Below are 17,707 nucleotides of genomic sequence, written 5' to 3'. Positions count from 1 at the left end.
GGCAAGGAACTTGGTTAGGAGACATTTTCTGTATTTCTATTTTTTCTAGTGCAAACCATATACTTTTTTCCCTTTGTTCAAAGTTAGAAATTTTGTTGTTGACTTTAATAGCTGACTTTTAAAATGATGACAAGTGGCAGAATTTCAGTGAAAAAACTTTGCAACTGCAATTTGCTTATGATAAATCGATGTTCTATGTGTACCTCAGTGGATATTCTTTGAATCATACCAGTTTATCTTGAAACAATGCAAGAATAATTACTAGAATATTAAGAAAAGACATGTTAATACACATACTAGGACATCTTTAAGACAATGATTTACTGAAATATGAGTATCAATTTAATATCTATATCCAACTGAGATGGACAAAAACTCTCTAAGGGTTTAAAGTTAGAAAGTGTATGTTTATTGAGACAGCCGGGCAGTACATGGGATAATTCCCTAATGCACACTGCAAAAATCACAGGTATTACAAAGCTTTTTTATTTGCAGAAGTCTTGAATACACAAATATGAATGCATATTCATATCCCTGTCACTTCCTCTGCTCCGCTTCATGTGCTAATTGGCAAAAAGGCAATTAAGCATGTGTAGTTCTGTTCCCTGAAATGAGTTGGGGGTCCATTTTGGGGAGGGGTCTCCAAAATGAAGAAGCAAAATAAGTCTTCCTCGTTCTGACCTTTCTGCCTTTCCCATGCATACGTGACAAATGAATCTTTGCCGTTTTCCTGTGCTTAATGGATCCCTAAAGTATGGGAAGTCTGCAACTGTTTTTGTGCCCCTGAAATCTATCACCAGGAACAGGGCTGGGATGTGCCCTGGTGCCTGGGACATCACCAGGAGCAGGGCTGGGATGTGCTCTGGTGCCTGGGACATCACCAGGAACGGGGCTGGGATGTGCCCTGGTGCCTGGGACATCACCAGGAGCAGGGCTGGGATGTGCCCTGGTGCCTGGGACATCACCAGGAGCGGGGCTGGCTCTGATGCTCTCCGGTGCCTGGGACATGACAAGGGGCGGTGCTGGCTGGGGTTTGTTTGGTGCCTGTGCAATCCCAAGGGCAGTGTCACAGCGGGGCAGCTCTCAGTGTCCCCAGCAGGTCACAGTGTCCAGGGCAGCCCGTGCCAGCGGTCACTGCGCACACGGGGCAGGCTGGGCTGGACAGGGGACGGGTCAGAAACGCTGCCCTGGGACTGGGGTCTCCCCCTGCCTCTGGGGCCCAGCCCCTGCTGGGAGCGCCTTGGGCAGGGCACGGGGCTGCTGCTGGGCCAGGGGGACAGGCCGTGCCCCCTGTCCCCTGCTGCTGGGCCAGGGGGACAGGCCGTGCCCCCTGTCCCCTGCTGCTGGGCCAGGGAACAGGCCGTGCCCCCTGCCAGCTGCCCAGGCCCCTCTGATGCCTGTCCCTCGTCCCTGTGGCTTCTGTCCCCACCACTCCCCACCACCTTCACTCCCTCTGTCAAAGCCCCACTCAAGCCCTTCACGCTGCAGTGGCTGCGGCACCGCCACGGCGCCACGTGGCGCCTGCTGGCCTTCGACTCGGCCGCCACCCGCCGCACCGAGGCCGCGCTGGGGGTGCTGCTGTTCCTGGGGGGCCACGGGAGCCCCCCCGGCACCGCGCAGGTGAGGGGAGGGGAGGGGCTGCGGAGCCCTGCAGGGACAGTGGGGGGCGCCACCGAGCGGGGGGGGGGGGGGTCGGGTCCTTCCGGCCGCCTCCTGGCCACTATGGGGCGCCACTGGGCAGCCTCGGTCCTCCCAGCTGTCAGGGGGCGCTGTGGGCATGGAACCGCTTTGGTCCTCCCGGCCACCAGGGGGCACTGCGGGCACTGGAAAAAACTCAGTCCTCCCGGCCGCTAGGGGGCGCTGCAGGCATGGAACTGCATTGGTCCTCCCAGCCACTAGGGGGCGCCACTGGCAGTGGGTGATTTTGGCCCTCCCGGCCACCAGGGGGCCCTAGTGGCATGGGACAGCCTCGGTCCTCCTGGCCGCTAGGCGGCGCTGTGGGCAGTGAACAGTTTTTTGAAGGTTTTGGGAGCATTTTTTGTGGCTTTTTGGGAAGTCCTGGCTGGTTTGGTGGGTGATTTTTGGGGGGTTTGTGGGGTGGGGTTTTGGGGCATTTTTTGGGTTTTTTGGGGGGAGTTTTGTGGGTGATTTCTGGGGGCTTTTTTTGTGTGTTTCTGGGAGGGTTTAGCGGGTGATTTTTGTGGGTTTTGGGAGCATTTTTGGTGTTGTTTTTTTTTTTGGGGGGGGGTTCTGGGGGTTTTTGGGCACGGCCACGATCCTCCCAGCCGCCGGGGGGCGCCGCTGAGGCCGAACGTTTCCTCGGTCCTCCCAGCCGCCGGGGGGCGCCAGGGAGGTGTCGCTGCAGCTGCCGCCGCTCTCGGTGTCGGACGACGGCGCCTTCGTCTGCTCCGTGAGCGCACCCCAGGGCAGGTGCAGCAGGTGCTGCGGCTGCACGTGATTGGTCAGTGCCGGGAATGGGCGGGGCCGGGGCTCCCAGTATGTCCCAGTCCCTCCCAGTATGTCCCAGACCCTCCCAGTCCCTCCCAGTTCCTTCCCAGTCCCTCCCAGGATCCCCAGCTCACTGTCCCGTGTCCCAGCCCCTCCCCGGGTGTCCCTGCTGCCGTCCCGGCTGTCCCCGGGGCTCCCGGCCGAGCTGCGCTGCGACGCCATCGGCTTCTTCCCGCTGGATGTGGAGATCCGCTGGGAGCACCGTGCCCATGGACACACCCGGCCACGCCCGGGGGACACTGAGGGGGACACCGAGGGGGACACTTTGGTGACCACCCTGGGGCCCGGCTGGGATGTGCCACACCGGGTCACTGTGGTGGTGGCGGGTGAGGGACACATGGGGACATCAGGGATGGGGTTTGGGGACACCTGGGGACATCAGGGACAGGGTTTGGCCACAGCTGGGGACATCAGGAACGGAGTTTGGGACACTTGAGAACATCAGGGATGGGGTTGGGGACACCTGGGGACATCAGGGATGGGGTGTGGATGGTCTTGGGACACCAGGACTGGAGCTGGGGACACCTGGGATGGGGTTTGGGACATTGAGGATAGAGTTGGGGACACCAGGACGGAGTTGGGGACATCAAGAGTGGGGTTGGGGACAGCTGGGGACATCGGGTTTGGAGGGTCTTGGGACAGCAGAGATGCCTGGGGACACTGGGGACAGGGTTGGGGACATCAGGAATGGAGTTGGGGACAGCTGGGATATGGCTGGGGACAGCAGGGATGGGGTTGGGGACACCGGGGATGGGGTTTGGGACACTGGGGACACGACTGGGATCTCCTAAGGGACATCAGGAGCAGAGCTGGGGACATCGGGGGGTGGCCGGTGCCACCAGGACGGGCTCGGTGCCACCCGGAGGTGTCGGTGCCACCCGGGTGTGTCGGTGACACGTCCCCAATGTCCCCACAGGTGCCACCAGTCCCAGCGTGGAGAACATGGCGGGGATGGCCCTGGTGGACATTTGGGGAGGTCTGGGGAGGTTTGGGGACATCTGGGGAGGTTTGGAGACATTTGGGGAGTTTGGGGACATTTGGGGAGGTTTGGGGATATTTGGGGACATTTGGAGAGTTTGGGGACATTTGGGGAGTTTGGGGACATTTGGGGCGTTTGGGGACATTTGGGGAGGTTTGGGGACATTTGGGGATATTTGGGGACATTTGGAGAGTTTGGGGACATTTGGGGAGGTTTGGGGACATTTGGGGAGTTTGGGGACATTGGGGACACCGGTGGGGTTGGTGACACTTGGGGAGTTTGTTCCAGTTTGGATTTTAAGGTTCTTTTTTAAAGCATTGATTAAAAAACCCAAAGCACGAATTTAAAGTCATTAAAGAACCAATTACCCAGCTCCAATTGTTCATTGGATTTTTTTTAAAAAGCAATTTTAAAAAAGTTCCGTTTCCCATTTTATCGATTTTTCATCAAATCTTCGCTTTTGTCATGGGAGAGGGGCAAAAAAAGGAGAAAAAAATGGGAAAAAAAAGGAAAAAAAAGGAGATTTCCTTTCCCATTGTTCCTTCATGTCCACAAATCCAAATCAATAGCAGAGAGTTAGCAATGATCAATAGTAGGGAGTTATCAATAATCAATAGTGAGTTATCAATAATCAATAGTGGATTATCAATAATCAATAGCAGTGAGTTATAAAAAATCAATAGCAGATTATCAATAATCAATAGCAGTGAGTTGTCAATAATCAATAGCAGATTATCAATAATCAATAGCAGGGAGTTATCAATGATCAATAGCAGGGAGTTATCAATAATAGCAGATTATCAATAATCAATAGCAGTGAGTTATCAATAATCAATAGCAGTGAGTTATCAATAATCGATAGCAGATTATCAATAATCAATAGCAGGGTGTTATCAATAATCAATAGCAGGGAGTTATCAATAATCAATAGCAGTGCATCATTCAATCGGCATTTTTCACAATATTACAAAGAAATCAATCCAATATTATTTATTGATTATTGATTATTGATAATTTATTATTAATTATTAACCATTACAAATAAATTTATCCGATATCAACTATTGATTATTAATTAATCAACACTAAAAATAAGTTGATCTATTATTAATTATTAAGGATTAATTAATCAATATTACAAAGAAATCTATCCAAAATTAATTACTAATTATTGATTATTAAGAATCAATATTACACATAAATTAATCCTATGTTATTAGTTATTTATTATTAATCAATATTACAAGGAAATCAATCCTATATTATTAATTATTATTAATATTACAAAGTAACAAATCCAATAGTGTTAATCAATGTTAAAAATAAAATAATCCAATATAAATTATAAATTATTAATCAATATCACAAAGGAATCAATCTATATTATTAGATATTAGTAATTATTAATTATTAATCACTCGATATTACAGAAACTTTTATCCACTCTTCATTATTATTTATTATTAATCAATGCTACAGAGGAATCAATCCAATGTCAATTATTTATTATTAATTAATCAATATCACAAATTAATAGCTCCAGTATTAGTTATTTATTATTGATTATTGAGCAATGTCACACAGGAATCGATCCAGCATTAGTTATTAATTATTGATTATTGATCAGTGTCACACAGGAATCGATCCAGCATTAGTTATTGATTATTGATTATTGATCAGTATCACACAGGAATCGATCCAAAGCTCGTTCCTGTGTAACGTTTCCCGCTCGCCGCGAGCTCTGAAAGCGCCGATCGCGGGTCTGTAAAATCACAAACTAATCACTAATTACACAAGTTAATTAATAATAAACTAATTATTACACAAGTTAGTTAGTAATAAATAACTAAACAAGTTAATTAGTAATGAAATAATAATTATAATAGCGATAAAATCGGAGCAATAAAAACGTGGACAATGAGGGTCAGGACACCACGAGATTATAAAAAATGAAGAATTTTGGACACCCAGGAGTTCTTGGACACTGTGAAAACACTGATCACTTGTTCTTTAAATGTTAAAAGTTTATTAATAATAAAATAGTTATTAAAAATATAAAATAAAAAATTAAAATAATAAAAATAATAAAATTAAAATACAAAATAAAATCAGAGTTATCAAAATCTGGACAATGACATTTAGGCAACCACAAGGCGATAAAAAGAAAATCATTTTGGATGCCCGGATGTTTTTGGGCACCGTGAAAAATGCCAGTCTGGTTCTTTAAAATATTTTAAAAATTACTGATTCAAACAAGTTAATTAGTAATAGAATAGTTATAAAAATAGCAATAAATAGGAGTAATAAAAATTTGGACAATGAGGGTCAAAGCACCACGAGATGATAAAAAATGAAGAATTTTGGACATCCAGGAGTTTTTGGGCACTGTGGAAAATAACAATCAGTTGTTTTTTAAATTTTAAAAGTTTATTAGTAATAAAATAGTGAGTAAAAAAAAACAAACAAACAAACCAAAAAATAATAAAATACTAAATAAAATCAGAGTAATAAAAATGTGGACAATGAGGATGAGAACACCACAAGATGATAAAAAATGAATTTTGGACATCCAGGAGTTCTTGGGCACTGTGAAAAGCACCACTCGCTGGTTTTTGAAATTTAAAAATTTACAAATTCAAAAAGTTAATTAGTAACAAAATAGTTATAAAAATAGCAATGAAATCTGAGCAATAAGAATCTGGACAATGAGGGTCAGGACGATGACAAGACAATAAAAAGTGAAGAATTTCGGACATCCGGATGTTTTTGGGCACTGTGGAAAACACCAGTCAGTTGGTTTTTAAAATTGTAAAGGTTTATTAGTAATAAAACAGTTAGTAAAAAAACAGCGATAAAATCAGAGTAATAAGAATGTGGACAATGAGGTCAGGACAGTGACAAGACAATAAAAAGCGAGGGATTACGGACGTCCGGATGGTTCGGGCACTGAGCTGCCAAAACCACGCCTTGAACAAGGAATAACCTAAAAGCAGCAGCCTGTTGCATATTCATCGATCTCATGCATGATGCATAAATCCTGTCCAGTCACAGAGCCCGGAGCAGTGGCAGCCTCTTCTCAATCCCGCGGCGCCCGCAGGGCTGAGCGGGGCACGGAGAGTGAATTTCCTTTAATCAGGGAGCGCTTGTGGCAGCACATTGCTCTGCCTCCCAGCATTTTCCACAGAGGAGCACAGAGGGAAACGAAAGAGAAATCAATTTCTGTTTCTGCTCCTTGTTTTAGCATGTGGAATGTGTTTGGAGAATTGTTTACCAATTTGTTACCCAAATTGTTGTGGGGTGGTTGCTGGGTTGGGTTCTGGTGAGGATCGTTTGAGCCTGGGGCCAATCCAACCCACCTGGGGCTGGAATCTCAGAGAGGGTCACGAGTTGTGAGGAGTTAGATTTGGGAGTTAGAAAAAGCGGGTTTGTAGTTGTAGTGTCTCCTTTAAACAGTATATTAATAGAAAAAGCAGGTTTGTAGTATTAGTGTCTCCTTTAAACAGTATATTAATAGAAAAAGTAGGTTTGTAGTTTTAGTGTCTCCTTTAAACAGTATATTAATAGAAAAAGTGGGTTTGTAATTTAGTATCTCCTTTAAATAGTATATTAATAGAAAAAGTGGGTTTGTAGTTTTAGTATCTCCTTTAAACAGTATATTAATGTATATTAGTATAGTTCTAATAAAGAAACCATTCATCCTTCTGAGCTGGAGTCAGGCATTGTCATTTCTTCCCCCCGGCTCGCCTGCATTTACAATAAGCTGTAAATTCTTTTTCTCTGGAAGATTTCGGTGTCCTGCGGCTGCTGTCCCGGTGCAAGTACCTCATTCCTTTCTTCCCACGCACAGAGTTTCTATTTTAACCACAAAAGCTCCATTTTAACCACAAATCTACATTTACCCTACCATTAAAATGTTAATACAGCACTACTAATCAATGTAACATAATACAAATCCTATTCAATTTAATACTTGCAAAAGCCAACCATAAAATATGCATTTTTCACAGAGGACATCCCGAGGCTGCTGCAGGGACAGCGATGTCACCGCTGTGACATCGTCGGGGACGGTGACATCCTCAGGGACATCGCTGCTGTCACTTCTCCCCCCTCCCCAAACCACACTGGATTTGAGACGAATTCGGGGAATTTTCTGGGAATTTTCATTGCAATTGTCCCAAATGCTGATGGGAATTCCTGGGGTGACGTCACTGGGGACACTTGGGGACATTCTGAGGACGCTCTGGGGACACTGATGGGGGTGCCGGTGGGTCAGGGGCTGAATGAGCCCCTCGGTGCCTTGCAGCAGAGCCGGGTTATAAATGACAATAGAATAATCAGCTTTTGAAATTCTGTATTGCCTTCTGCACGTTGTTATTGAGCACGAGGATTTTGCTGTGGTACTTGATATTGATTACTGATAATTCCTTGCAGCTGCTCGCTGGTACAACAAAATCGATCCATTTATGTGTGCACCATATAACAAATTTACTGCTAGAGTAATGAACAGATATTATATCATAGGCCTTAATATATTAAAAATAGATAAACATTAAATAGATCAATAATAAACATTGAAATAGCGACTATGCAATGTTAAAATGCTTTTGTGTGACTGACTCAGGTGTAAAACAATTCAGTTGTTTCCCACATCTGTGGACCAGCCTCACCAGGTGATACCAGTGACACAAAGCTCAGAAGAATTTATGAATTTATCAGGGGGCCTGAAACAACAGGGTGGAACCATGAGAAGAAATCAAAAATATAGACTTAATCTACAGAATGTCCTGCAGACAAGTCAGAGGTGAGACCCAAACACGAGTTCCTGGGACACACAAACCTCCCGGGAGTGTTTGAATAATGTCAAAACTCAGGAGTGTGTTCCTGGCCCTGCAGTGGAACCGGATCCGGAGAACGAAGGGTTAAGTTGAGGGCGAGTTCTTTGGCCAGCCCCAAAACCCTTTTTTATCCCTGATTAAACTTTGTTTAGTAATCCCTTAGTGAACTTTGTTTTTCACACCCGGCTGGGATTTGGGGGGGCCGGGGGGGTCCCTGGACAGCCCCCGCTGCTGAGCACTGACCCCCCCTCACCGAGCACCGGGACCCCCCAAAAACCGCACCTGCACCCCTTCAGTGCCCCCGACCCCCCGAGCACCGGGCCCGGACCCCCCTTTGTGCCCCCCACCCATCACGGGGGTTCCTCCCCCTCCCCTTTGACCCCCAGAGCCGCGGGACCCCCGGGAACAGCGCCGGGAACGGGGGGGCCCAGGGATGTGAGAATTGGATTCGTAAAGGATTCCCAAATCCTGGCAGAAAGCTCACACTGCCTTGGACTTGTCCATGCAAACTCTGAGATTTTATTGTGCCAGCGAGCAGCTGCAAGGAATTATCAATAATCAGTATCAGTATGAGCACCTCAGCAAAATGCTGGGGGTCAATAGGAACGTACAAAAGGCAACAGAGAAATGCCAAACCCAACAGAAAAAGCAGAAAAATGCAAAAGGCAGCAGGGGAATGCAAAAGCCTTCTGAGTCCTCTCAGAATGGCCCCAGGTGCGGCTGGTAACGTCATCCCAGAAACTCCCATCAGCATGTGGGACAATGCCCATGAAAATTCCCAGAAAATTCTCCGAATTGGTCTCAGATCCCTCACGAGGAGGGGACTGGTGACGCCAGCGCTGTCCACCAGGATGTCACTGTCCCTGATGGCATCAGAGCGGTGCCATCGCTGCAGCAGCCTCGGGAGATCCTCCATGGCTTTTTGGCACCGCTGGGCCAGGGCGTGCCTGCTGGGGCCACCAGGGCCGCCGGAGCCACCACAGGGACTCAAGAGGAGGTCGTGGATGTCCCCAAGTGTCCCCAGCAGGTGATCCTTGCCCAGGCAGGCACTGGCATCCCACGGCTGCTCAAACTCGGCCACTTCGGCCACCAAGGCCTCAGGGACATCAGGGGACGCCTTCTTTGTCCCCTCCAGGATGGCCTCGATGTCCCTGAGCCGGCGCTGCAGCTCCTCGGGGAACCACCTGCCTCCTTCACACTCTTCCACCAAGCGCTCCAGCGGCCCCAGGGCCACCTGTGCCCAATGTCCCCTTCTGGTGGCCACCATAGCTTGGCTGCTGGCCACCACGGCCTCTCCCACGGCCTCGTTGGTGGCCGCAGCCACCTGGGCCTTGTGCGTGGCCCTGCCAAGGCCCTCTTTTCCCTGCCCAGGGCCACCTTCAGCTGCTGGGCTGTGGCCACCAGGCTGCTCCCAGCTGTCCTCCTGCGGGTGGCCACGTTCTGCAGGTCCCCGGCCCGGATGGCAGCGATGGCCGCGTCCCAGCGGGTGTCATGGAGCTCGGTGGCATCCCAGGCCAGCAGGGCCCGGCTGTCCTCGAGCCTGACCACCAACTCCTGCCAGGCCCAGCCCGCAGCTCTCACATCGGCCCAGGTGGCCCCTGGGGTGGCCCCAAGCACGGCCAGGGCCTGGCCCAGGGAGGGGACACCATGGTGGCCCAGGGAGGTGACACCGCCCTGCTCCAGGGTCTCACCGAGACTCCAGGTAAAGTTCCTCAGGTTCCCGTGCAGGGACTCTGGGGACATGAGCTGCTGCTCGTCCCTCTGTAACCTGGTCACGGTGGCTGCCACCTCACCCAGGGTGGCCACCACGTTCACCCGTGACTCCAGCTGATACGGGGACACCTGGGGAAGGGACAGGGGAGGTGTCACAGACCTGGTGGCACTTGTGGCCTCCTGTGGTGGCCCCAGTGTCCTCCCAGGGTCCGCTTTGTCCCCTCCCTGGAGGGCTCTGCTGTCCCCTCTGTCCCTTTGTCACCCCCTCATCCCCTCTGTCACACCCCTGCCACCCCCCACTGTCCCCTCTTCTTGCCCAGGGAGACAAACTGTGTCTGTGTCTCCCACAGTTTCTGCTCAGTCAGGCCTCAGATATCAGGCCCCCTTATCAGCTCCATTGCTTTTCTCTCTGTTTTATTCCCCATACCGGGGTACCAGGGCTCTGCCCAACGGGGGTCACTGGGGATCATCCAGCCCGGATCCTCCCATGGGGAATGGAGCTGCAGCAGTGCACCAAGCTCTTCCTGCACTCTCTTCCCTCACTCCAAACTCTTCCCTCACTTGGGGCACTCACAGGGCTTCCCTTACTGGTGCCTCCGTTGGTGTTTGGCCAAGGTTGAGCTCATGGAGAAGCTCTTCCCACACTCCCCACACTTTGTGGATGCGCCGGTGCACGGTGAGGTCGGAGTTGTGCTTGAAGCCCTTCCCGCAGTCGGGGCAGCGGTAGGGCCTCTCCTCGGTGTGAATCCGCTCATGTAGGAGGAGATTGGAGCTGGTCTGAAACCTCTTCCCACACTGGGGACACTCATAGGGCCTCTCCCCAGTGTGGATGCGCTTGTGTCTTCTCAAAGTAGAGCTCCACCCAAAGCTCTTCCCACATTCCAAGCACTCATAGGGCCGTTCCCCAGTGTGGATCACCTGGTGCATCATCAGGCCAGACCTGTCTCTGAAGCCCTTCCCACACTTCCCACACTCGTAGGGCCTCTCCCCAGTGTGGATCCTCTGGTGTTTGATCAGGCTGGATCTCTGGCTAAAACCCTTCCCACATTCCAAGCACTTGTGGGGCTTCTCCCTGCCATGAGGCTTCTCCACCAGCTCCGAGCTCTGGCTGGATCTCCACCCGCCTTCCTGGCTCAGGGGGGCTCTTTCATCCCTGCAGCTCCCTGGGCTGGGTTTGCAGCTCCTCCTCCTGCAGCATCTCCGGGGCTTTTCCTCCTCCTCCATCCAGCCACACTCACGGAATTAAAAATCCTGGTTTGAGGGAAAAAAACAAGAGAAGAGCTCCTTGGACTGGGGGTTCCTCCTTGCCCAAGTTCATCTCAGGAAGTCATTGGGAATCTCGTATCTGTAAGAACCTCTAAAACACCAAGATTCAGCCCAAAAATCAAATCTCACAAATTTCAAGACACAGAACAAAAACTCCCCAAACATCACAAGTCAGCAAAAACCTACCCCAAAAATAAAGATTCAGCTGCCACATAAAACCAAAGCACCAACATTTAGCCCAAGCAAGCTCAGAAACACCAAGATTCACCCTGTGAAAATCGTGGATTCCCCTCCACAGTCACCTGCTGCATGTGGGGGGAGCAGCGCTCCTGGGGCTGGGGGGAGGCTGCAGACACAGGGAGGGGTGGAACCTTCTGCTGCTTCCTCTTTCTGCTCCTCCTCCTCCTCCTCCTCCTCCTCCTCCTCCTCCTCCTCCTCCTCCTCCTCCTCCTCCTCCTCCTCCTCCTCCTCCTCCTCTTGTGTCTCTACTCTTCCTCACACTCCTCTTCCTCCTGCTATTCCTCCTTCTCCTGCACAATCCCACCCTCTCCTGCCACCTGCATCCTTTGACCATTCTGTTCCTCAAGCCTGCTTCTCCTTCCCTTCTCCTCCTGCCTCCAGGCCCAGCACCCACTGCCGGCTCCCTCTTCCCCCCAGCCCCACAGCATCCCAGCGCAGGGGCAGGGATGGAGCTGGGGCAGGTCGGGCTGGGGCAGCGCTGGGCTCTCGGCCGCTCCCGCCCGCACTCGGTCCCCACTGCAGCCGCTCCCGCCAGGACAGCGCGGGGGGGCCCGGCCTTGGCGCTGCCCCACTCCCACCTCCCCAAATTCCCCTCGCGGGGCCATGGGGCCGAGGGGGGGCGCAGGTGGGTCCAGGTGGGGAATGCTGAGATAATTTCAAGAGTGGGTCCCCAAGAAGAAGAATTGGAATTTGTGGTAGACACAGGGGCAAAAAGAACCTTTATGTTAAATATTCCAAAAGGTTATAGTGTAAGCAAAGATACTGTAAAAGTAACAGGAGCAAAAGGAGAGAGTTTCACAGTACCCGTTATTAAAAATGTGGTAATAGAGGGAGAAACTAAATTTTGGATGAGGGATGTTTTCTTGGTCCCAGGGGCAGGTAGCAATTTATTGGGACAAGATTTACAAGTGAAATTAGGAATAGGGGTTGTTCCAGAAGATGGGAAGATGACAGCTAGACTTTTAAAACTAGGCCAGGAGGATGGAAGAAGAATTAACAAGGAAGTTTGGGCTGGGGAGGGAAATAGGGGAAGATTAAATATTGACCCCATAAAGATTACAACTGAGGAAAAAAAAATTGTCCCATACATGTATGGCAGTATCCTGTATCTTTAGAAGGACGGGAATGTTTAAAGCCAGTAATAGAAGGACTAACAAAGGATGGGACATTAGAACCTTGTATGTCTCCCCATAATACCCCAATACTCCCAGTAAAGAAGCCTGATGGGAGCTATAGACTGGTACAAGCCTTAAGGGAGGTTAACAAAGGAACTCAGACCCGCTATCCAGTGGTACCAAATCCTTATACTCTTTTCAGTAAAGTTCCTCCCCAGCATCAGTGGTTTAGTGCAGTAGACCTTAAAGATGCCTTTTGGGCTTGCCCATTAGCCCAGGAGAGCAAGTTATCTTTGCTTTTGAATGGAAGGACCCACTAACTGGAGAAAACAGCAATTAAGATGGACAAAACTATCACAGGGGCTTACAGAATCCCCAAACTTATTTGGACAAGATTTAGAAACAATACTACAAACTTTCCCCACTCCCCCTGAAATACAAATTATCCAATAAGTGGATAATCTTTTACTTTCTGGGGAAGCTGAAGCTGGAGAGGCTACTATAAAGCTTTTGAATTTTCTTGGGGAAAAAAGATTAAGGGTATCAAAAGGGAAGCTGCAATTTGTAGAATCAGAGGTAAAATATCTTGGACACTTGCTTAGTAAGGGTAGTTGGAAGCTCAACCCAGACTGAAACACAGGGATTCTATCCCTTCCCCCTCCCTCTTCAAAGGGGGAAATCAGAAAGATACTCAGATTATTGGGATATTATAGATTATGGATTGAAGGATATACACAGGCAGTAAAATTTTTGAATAAAAAAAACTGACAGAGGGAGATGATATAAAATGGATCAAAAAGGGTAATGAAAAACTAAGAAAAAAGAAGTTAAAACTAGCCCCAATATCAACTTTAAGCTTACCTTCACTAGCAAAACCCTTTCATTTGTATGTAAATGAAAAAAAGGGGGTAGCTCATAGGGTTTTGTTTCAAGAGTGGGGAGGAGTAAAGAGACCCGTGGCTTATTTATCAAAGATGTGGCATCCAGTAAATCAAGGCTGGCCAGTGTGTATTCAAGCTATAGCAGCTACTGCAATCCTGGTAGAGGAAAGCCATAAACTGACTTCTAGAGGTAAATTAATTGTGTGCACACCTCATGCAGTACTAAATTTCTTCCAATTTGCATTGTGATTTTTATCTTGAAATACATAACTTACTGTACTCTAGGATTGAAAAACTAGTTTACAGCTGTGACATAGCAAAACCTGCTATTAATTTGAGTCAACGCAGGCTGTTCAATCAAGTGTTCTCAGTGTGTAAAGTTAAACTAAAGGCAACACCAGCTGCTTGGTAGGTCAATGAGAAACAATTTTCCTTCCAACCAGTTCTTTTTTCATGTACCCAAATGTGTTTTGCTTTCTTCGTTTTTTTGTTTTGTTTGTTTGCTGTTTTTTCTGGAAGTGCTAACTACTTGCAGTGTATCTAGAACAGCAAATAAAATTGTGCATACAAAACACTTGTAAAAAAATAGGGCTCATTTTTTCCCACAATGGGAGGTGGCTACATATAGAAAAGGGAAACTACAAAGCTAAATAAAGAAAAAGTTTCAGTATCTTCTAATGTAAACAATTTGTTACTTCCAGCATCACAGTGGGTGTGTGACACACACATATGAAAAAGATGGTGAGGGAGATCTCTGTTTACTACAGTTTCCTATTTCTTGAATGAGTTAGAGAGCTATGAAGCAATTGTGATTCCTTGTGTGGATTGCCCAAGCCTGCAGGGAGGGCTTGGCCATGATTCCCTCTGTGCTGCAGGCAGCCCTGCAGCGTGGCAGCAGTGGCTTGCCTCTGGTGAGTTTGCAGGCAGGGTGCTCCAGCACTGCAGTGCTCAGGGGCAGTTTCCTATTTTGACACCAAAGCTTAAATTCAAGAGTGCCTCTTCCCATCCAGTTATTGTTTGTACTGTAAGAACCCCTTCAGAGAGTGTCTCCTGGCAGTCAAAAAGAGAGTATTGCAGAGATGAATTCCTTACTTGCTGTCTCCCCCACTGTATCCACATTTTGTCTATTCCCTCTTCAAATTATAGATTTGTAAAACTCATGCTCTGTGTCCTCAGATGCCCTTCCCAAATCAAACCTTGGCTTCTTTGCAAATTACATTGCACTAACAAGCATTGCCTCAAATTTTTTATTGCAGGCAAGATCACTTCAGAAGTAAGTTTTTGTTTACCTTGTTCCTACAACCCTTTCAAGTTTGTGAATGGAAAATTGTGACAGCAAAATAAGTCTTTAGTTTTAGCACTGTCAGGTGTGGGTAGCTGGTAGCCCTTGGCGGAGGGTGCCGTGAATTAAAGGCCTGCAGAACACACATAACAAAAGTAATTAAATTTGTAAGGAAGTTGAAAAAGGAGGGAGAGGTGATTGGCAGACTCACCTCTCCAGGATGTAGGACTAATGTTAGAAAGTGGACTGATATTGGAATGTGGATGTTGAAATGTGAAGAGAGAAAAAGAGAGCGAAAGAGAGAGAAAGGGAGAAGAGAGAAGAAGAGAGAAGAAGAGAGAAGAGAGAAGAAGAGAGAAGAAGAGAGAAGAAGAGAGAAGAAGAGAGAAGAAGAGAGAAGAAGAGAGAAAAAGAGAGAAAAAGAGAGAAGAGTGAAAAAGAGAGAAAAAGAGAGAAAAAGAGAGAAAAAGAGAGAAGAAGAGAGAAAAAGAGAGAAAAAGAGAGAAAAAGAGAGAAGAGTGAAAAAGAGAGAAAAAGAGAGAAAAAGAGAGAAAAAGAGAGAAGAGAGAAAAAGAGAGAAGAGAGAAAAAAAGAGAAAAAGAGAGAAAAAGAGAAAAAGAAAAAAAGAGAGAAAAAGAGAGAAAAAGAGAGAAGAAGAGAGAAAAAGAGAGAAAAAGAGAGAAAAAGAGAGAAAAAGAGAGAAGAGTGAAAAAGAGAGAAAAAGAGAGAAAAAGAGAGAAAAAGAGAGAAGAGAGAAAAAGAGAGAAGAAGAGAGAAGAGAGAAAAAAAGAGAAAAAGAGAGAAAAAGAGAAAAAGAAAAAAAGAGAGAAAAAGAGAGAGAAAGGGAAAGAGAGAGAAAGAGAAAGAGTGAAATACACCCCAAAATCCCCATACCGTCGCTATTTGTAAGTTCTCCCCCATTCCTGCTAGACAGAGTGACAACAAGGGGAGGGGAGTGAGGAAGTACAGACAAAGGCAAAGCTGTGAAAAAGAGGGAGAGCTGGACCACCAATAGAGATAAGATCAAAGCAGAGATAGCTGACTCTCACAATGTGCTTTATTTTTTTAAACAAGACTTCTTTTTTTTCCTTCTGATTTTTGTTATTAAGGAAAGGAGGCTTTTGTTCTGAAGAATGGGTCTGTAAGACTAAAACAGTTGGATGTTGCCTAAAAAGCAAAAAACCAAGAGATGTGATACATCTTGTGTTAAATTTGGGCTAGTCTTTTTTTTATTTAACTAATTATAGCTCACAAGAAGAAGAATTGGCCTCTGCAGCAATTAGCACAGCTGGATACAAGAAGAAGAAGCAGCTACAGAAAAAGTTTTTAGTTAAACCCAGAAAGTTTTGAAGAAAACTAATGGTGAAAGTTAATGCAGTATTGTTTTTCTTTTCTTTTAACACTGTGTTATTAAGAAGTCCTTTCCAGGTACTACTAAAGCAGCAATCCCAACCATGGAAAAGAGGGTGAATTCATGCCAGCAAAATAAAAGAATTTGTGAAGAAACGTGAGGAATGGACTATCACATCTAAACCAGGTGATACCAAATTGACTTTCAACCAGGACTGGGTGGTAATGGTTTGGGAAGAGCCAAATGATCCAAGGCAGGTACAAAGAATAACACCTAACTGAGAAATAAGGCAAAGCTTGCATCACTGGTTCTAAGCCCTGCCTGAATAAGCCCTGAGACGCCTCCGACACCTCCTTGGCAGAGGAACACTGCCACTTCAAACAGGAGGGTCGGGAGTGTTTGAGTCAAAGAGTTCTTATAGTCTGGCCTTAGCCTGTGACTTGTACAGGCAAGAAGGGAAATTACCATTAATACTATGCTGTATACTTTATTTGATTCATCCCCATATTGGACATGGCAGCTGGGTTATAAGTGAATGTTTAAATTATGAGAATAATTGGCATTGTAGCTCACAAAATCTATGTTCTTGTGGCAAGAAGTATTGAGTACTGAATCAATCCCCTATACAGAAAGACCTCAAAAACTGAAGTAATAAACTGCTTTTGTAGATGGGGATTATCAATGCCTGTGGACTGAGAGATACCTGAGGAATGGTGGAAAACCACAGTTAAAAGGTGTCAAAAACAATTTGCCTGGAAATGAGTAAAAAAGGAGTGACAAGGGAAACAGAGGGCAAGCCTGGATTGAGCACTGTACTCACCAGCGAGAAGATCACACGTACCTGCTGTGGGCAGCAGCCCCACAGGCAGGGGAGGTGGGGGTATAAGCCACACCAGACCTCTGTCATTCCTGTTTCTGTCTCTCATTTGTTGTCTTTTCCCTTCTGAGATAGCAGCAAGATCGTGTCACAAATGCTACAGAAAGTATCACATGGAAAGAAACCAAAGTTCCTTTTTGTTACACACACCCATGTCAACAGCCACTGTTATAACCCATCCAAATTAAGTACCTTCAGGAAAAAGGGGGAAAATTATCACATTACAAAGAACTTAGGAAAAAGTAGTAATACTTGGGGCATGGAATGTCCAAAAGGAGAGATGGATTTGTTTTACATTTGATCTTAGAAATATAGTCCAATATAGTCCAAGATTCGGTAAAGAGACAGTTAGTAAAAAAAAAGGTAAAACAAGCACAGCAGTCTAGCTCTGTGTTAACCCCAAATTATATCCTGAGTCATATTAAATGACTCCAAGCAGTTATAGAGAAGATAATAAACAAAGCTGCTCAGGCATTGGAATTAATATTGAGTCTGCAAAGCCAAACATCACCTGCAGTGCATTAAAATAGGTTGGCTTTACACTATTTATTGGCTAAAGAATGGGGTGTACAGATTGTTGAAAATAGATGGCAATGAGGATGTCATCCTAGAAAAAACAAAGGATATCAGAAAAAAATTATGACCCAGGTATCAGTCCAA

The 17,707-nt window shown here is 46.8% G+C and overlaps 1 protein-coding gene across 1 annotated transcript in view; it reads right to left on the bottom strand.

Annotated features, from left to right (window-relative positions):
* LOC110472376 (uncharacterized) overlaps positions 1–17,707 on the bottom strand; it is a 259,016-nt gene that overhangs the window by 158,131 nt on the left and 83,178 nt on the right. Inside the window, 1 exon segment of the mRNA XM_077790622.1 lies at positions 10,730–11,103. Coding sequence (XP_077646748.1) covers positions 10,730–11,103 — 374 coding nt within the window.

Source organism: Lonchura striata, unplaced genomic scaffold, assembly GCF_046129695.1.
Source record: "Lonchura striata isolate bLonStr1 unplaced genomic scaffold, bLonStr1.mat Scaffold_132, whole genome shotgun sequence".
In the NCBI taxonomy this organism is placed as follows: domain Eukaryota; kingdom Metazoa; phylum Chordata; class Aves; order Passeriformes; family Estrildidae; genus Lonchura; species Lonchura striata.
This window is presented reverse-complemented; position numbering and strand designations above follow the sequence as displayed.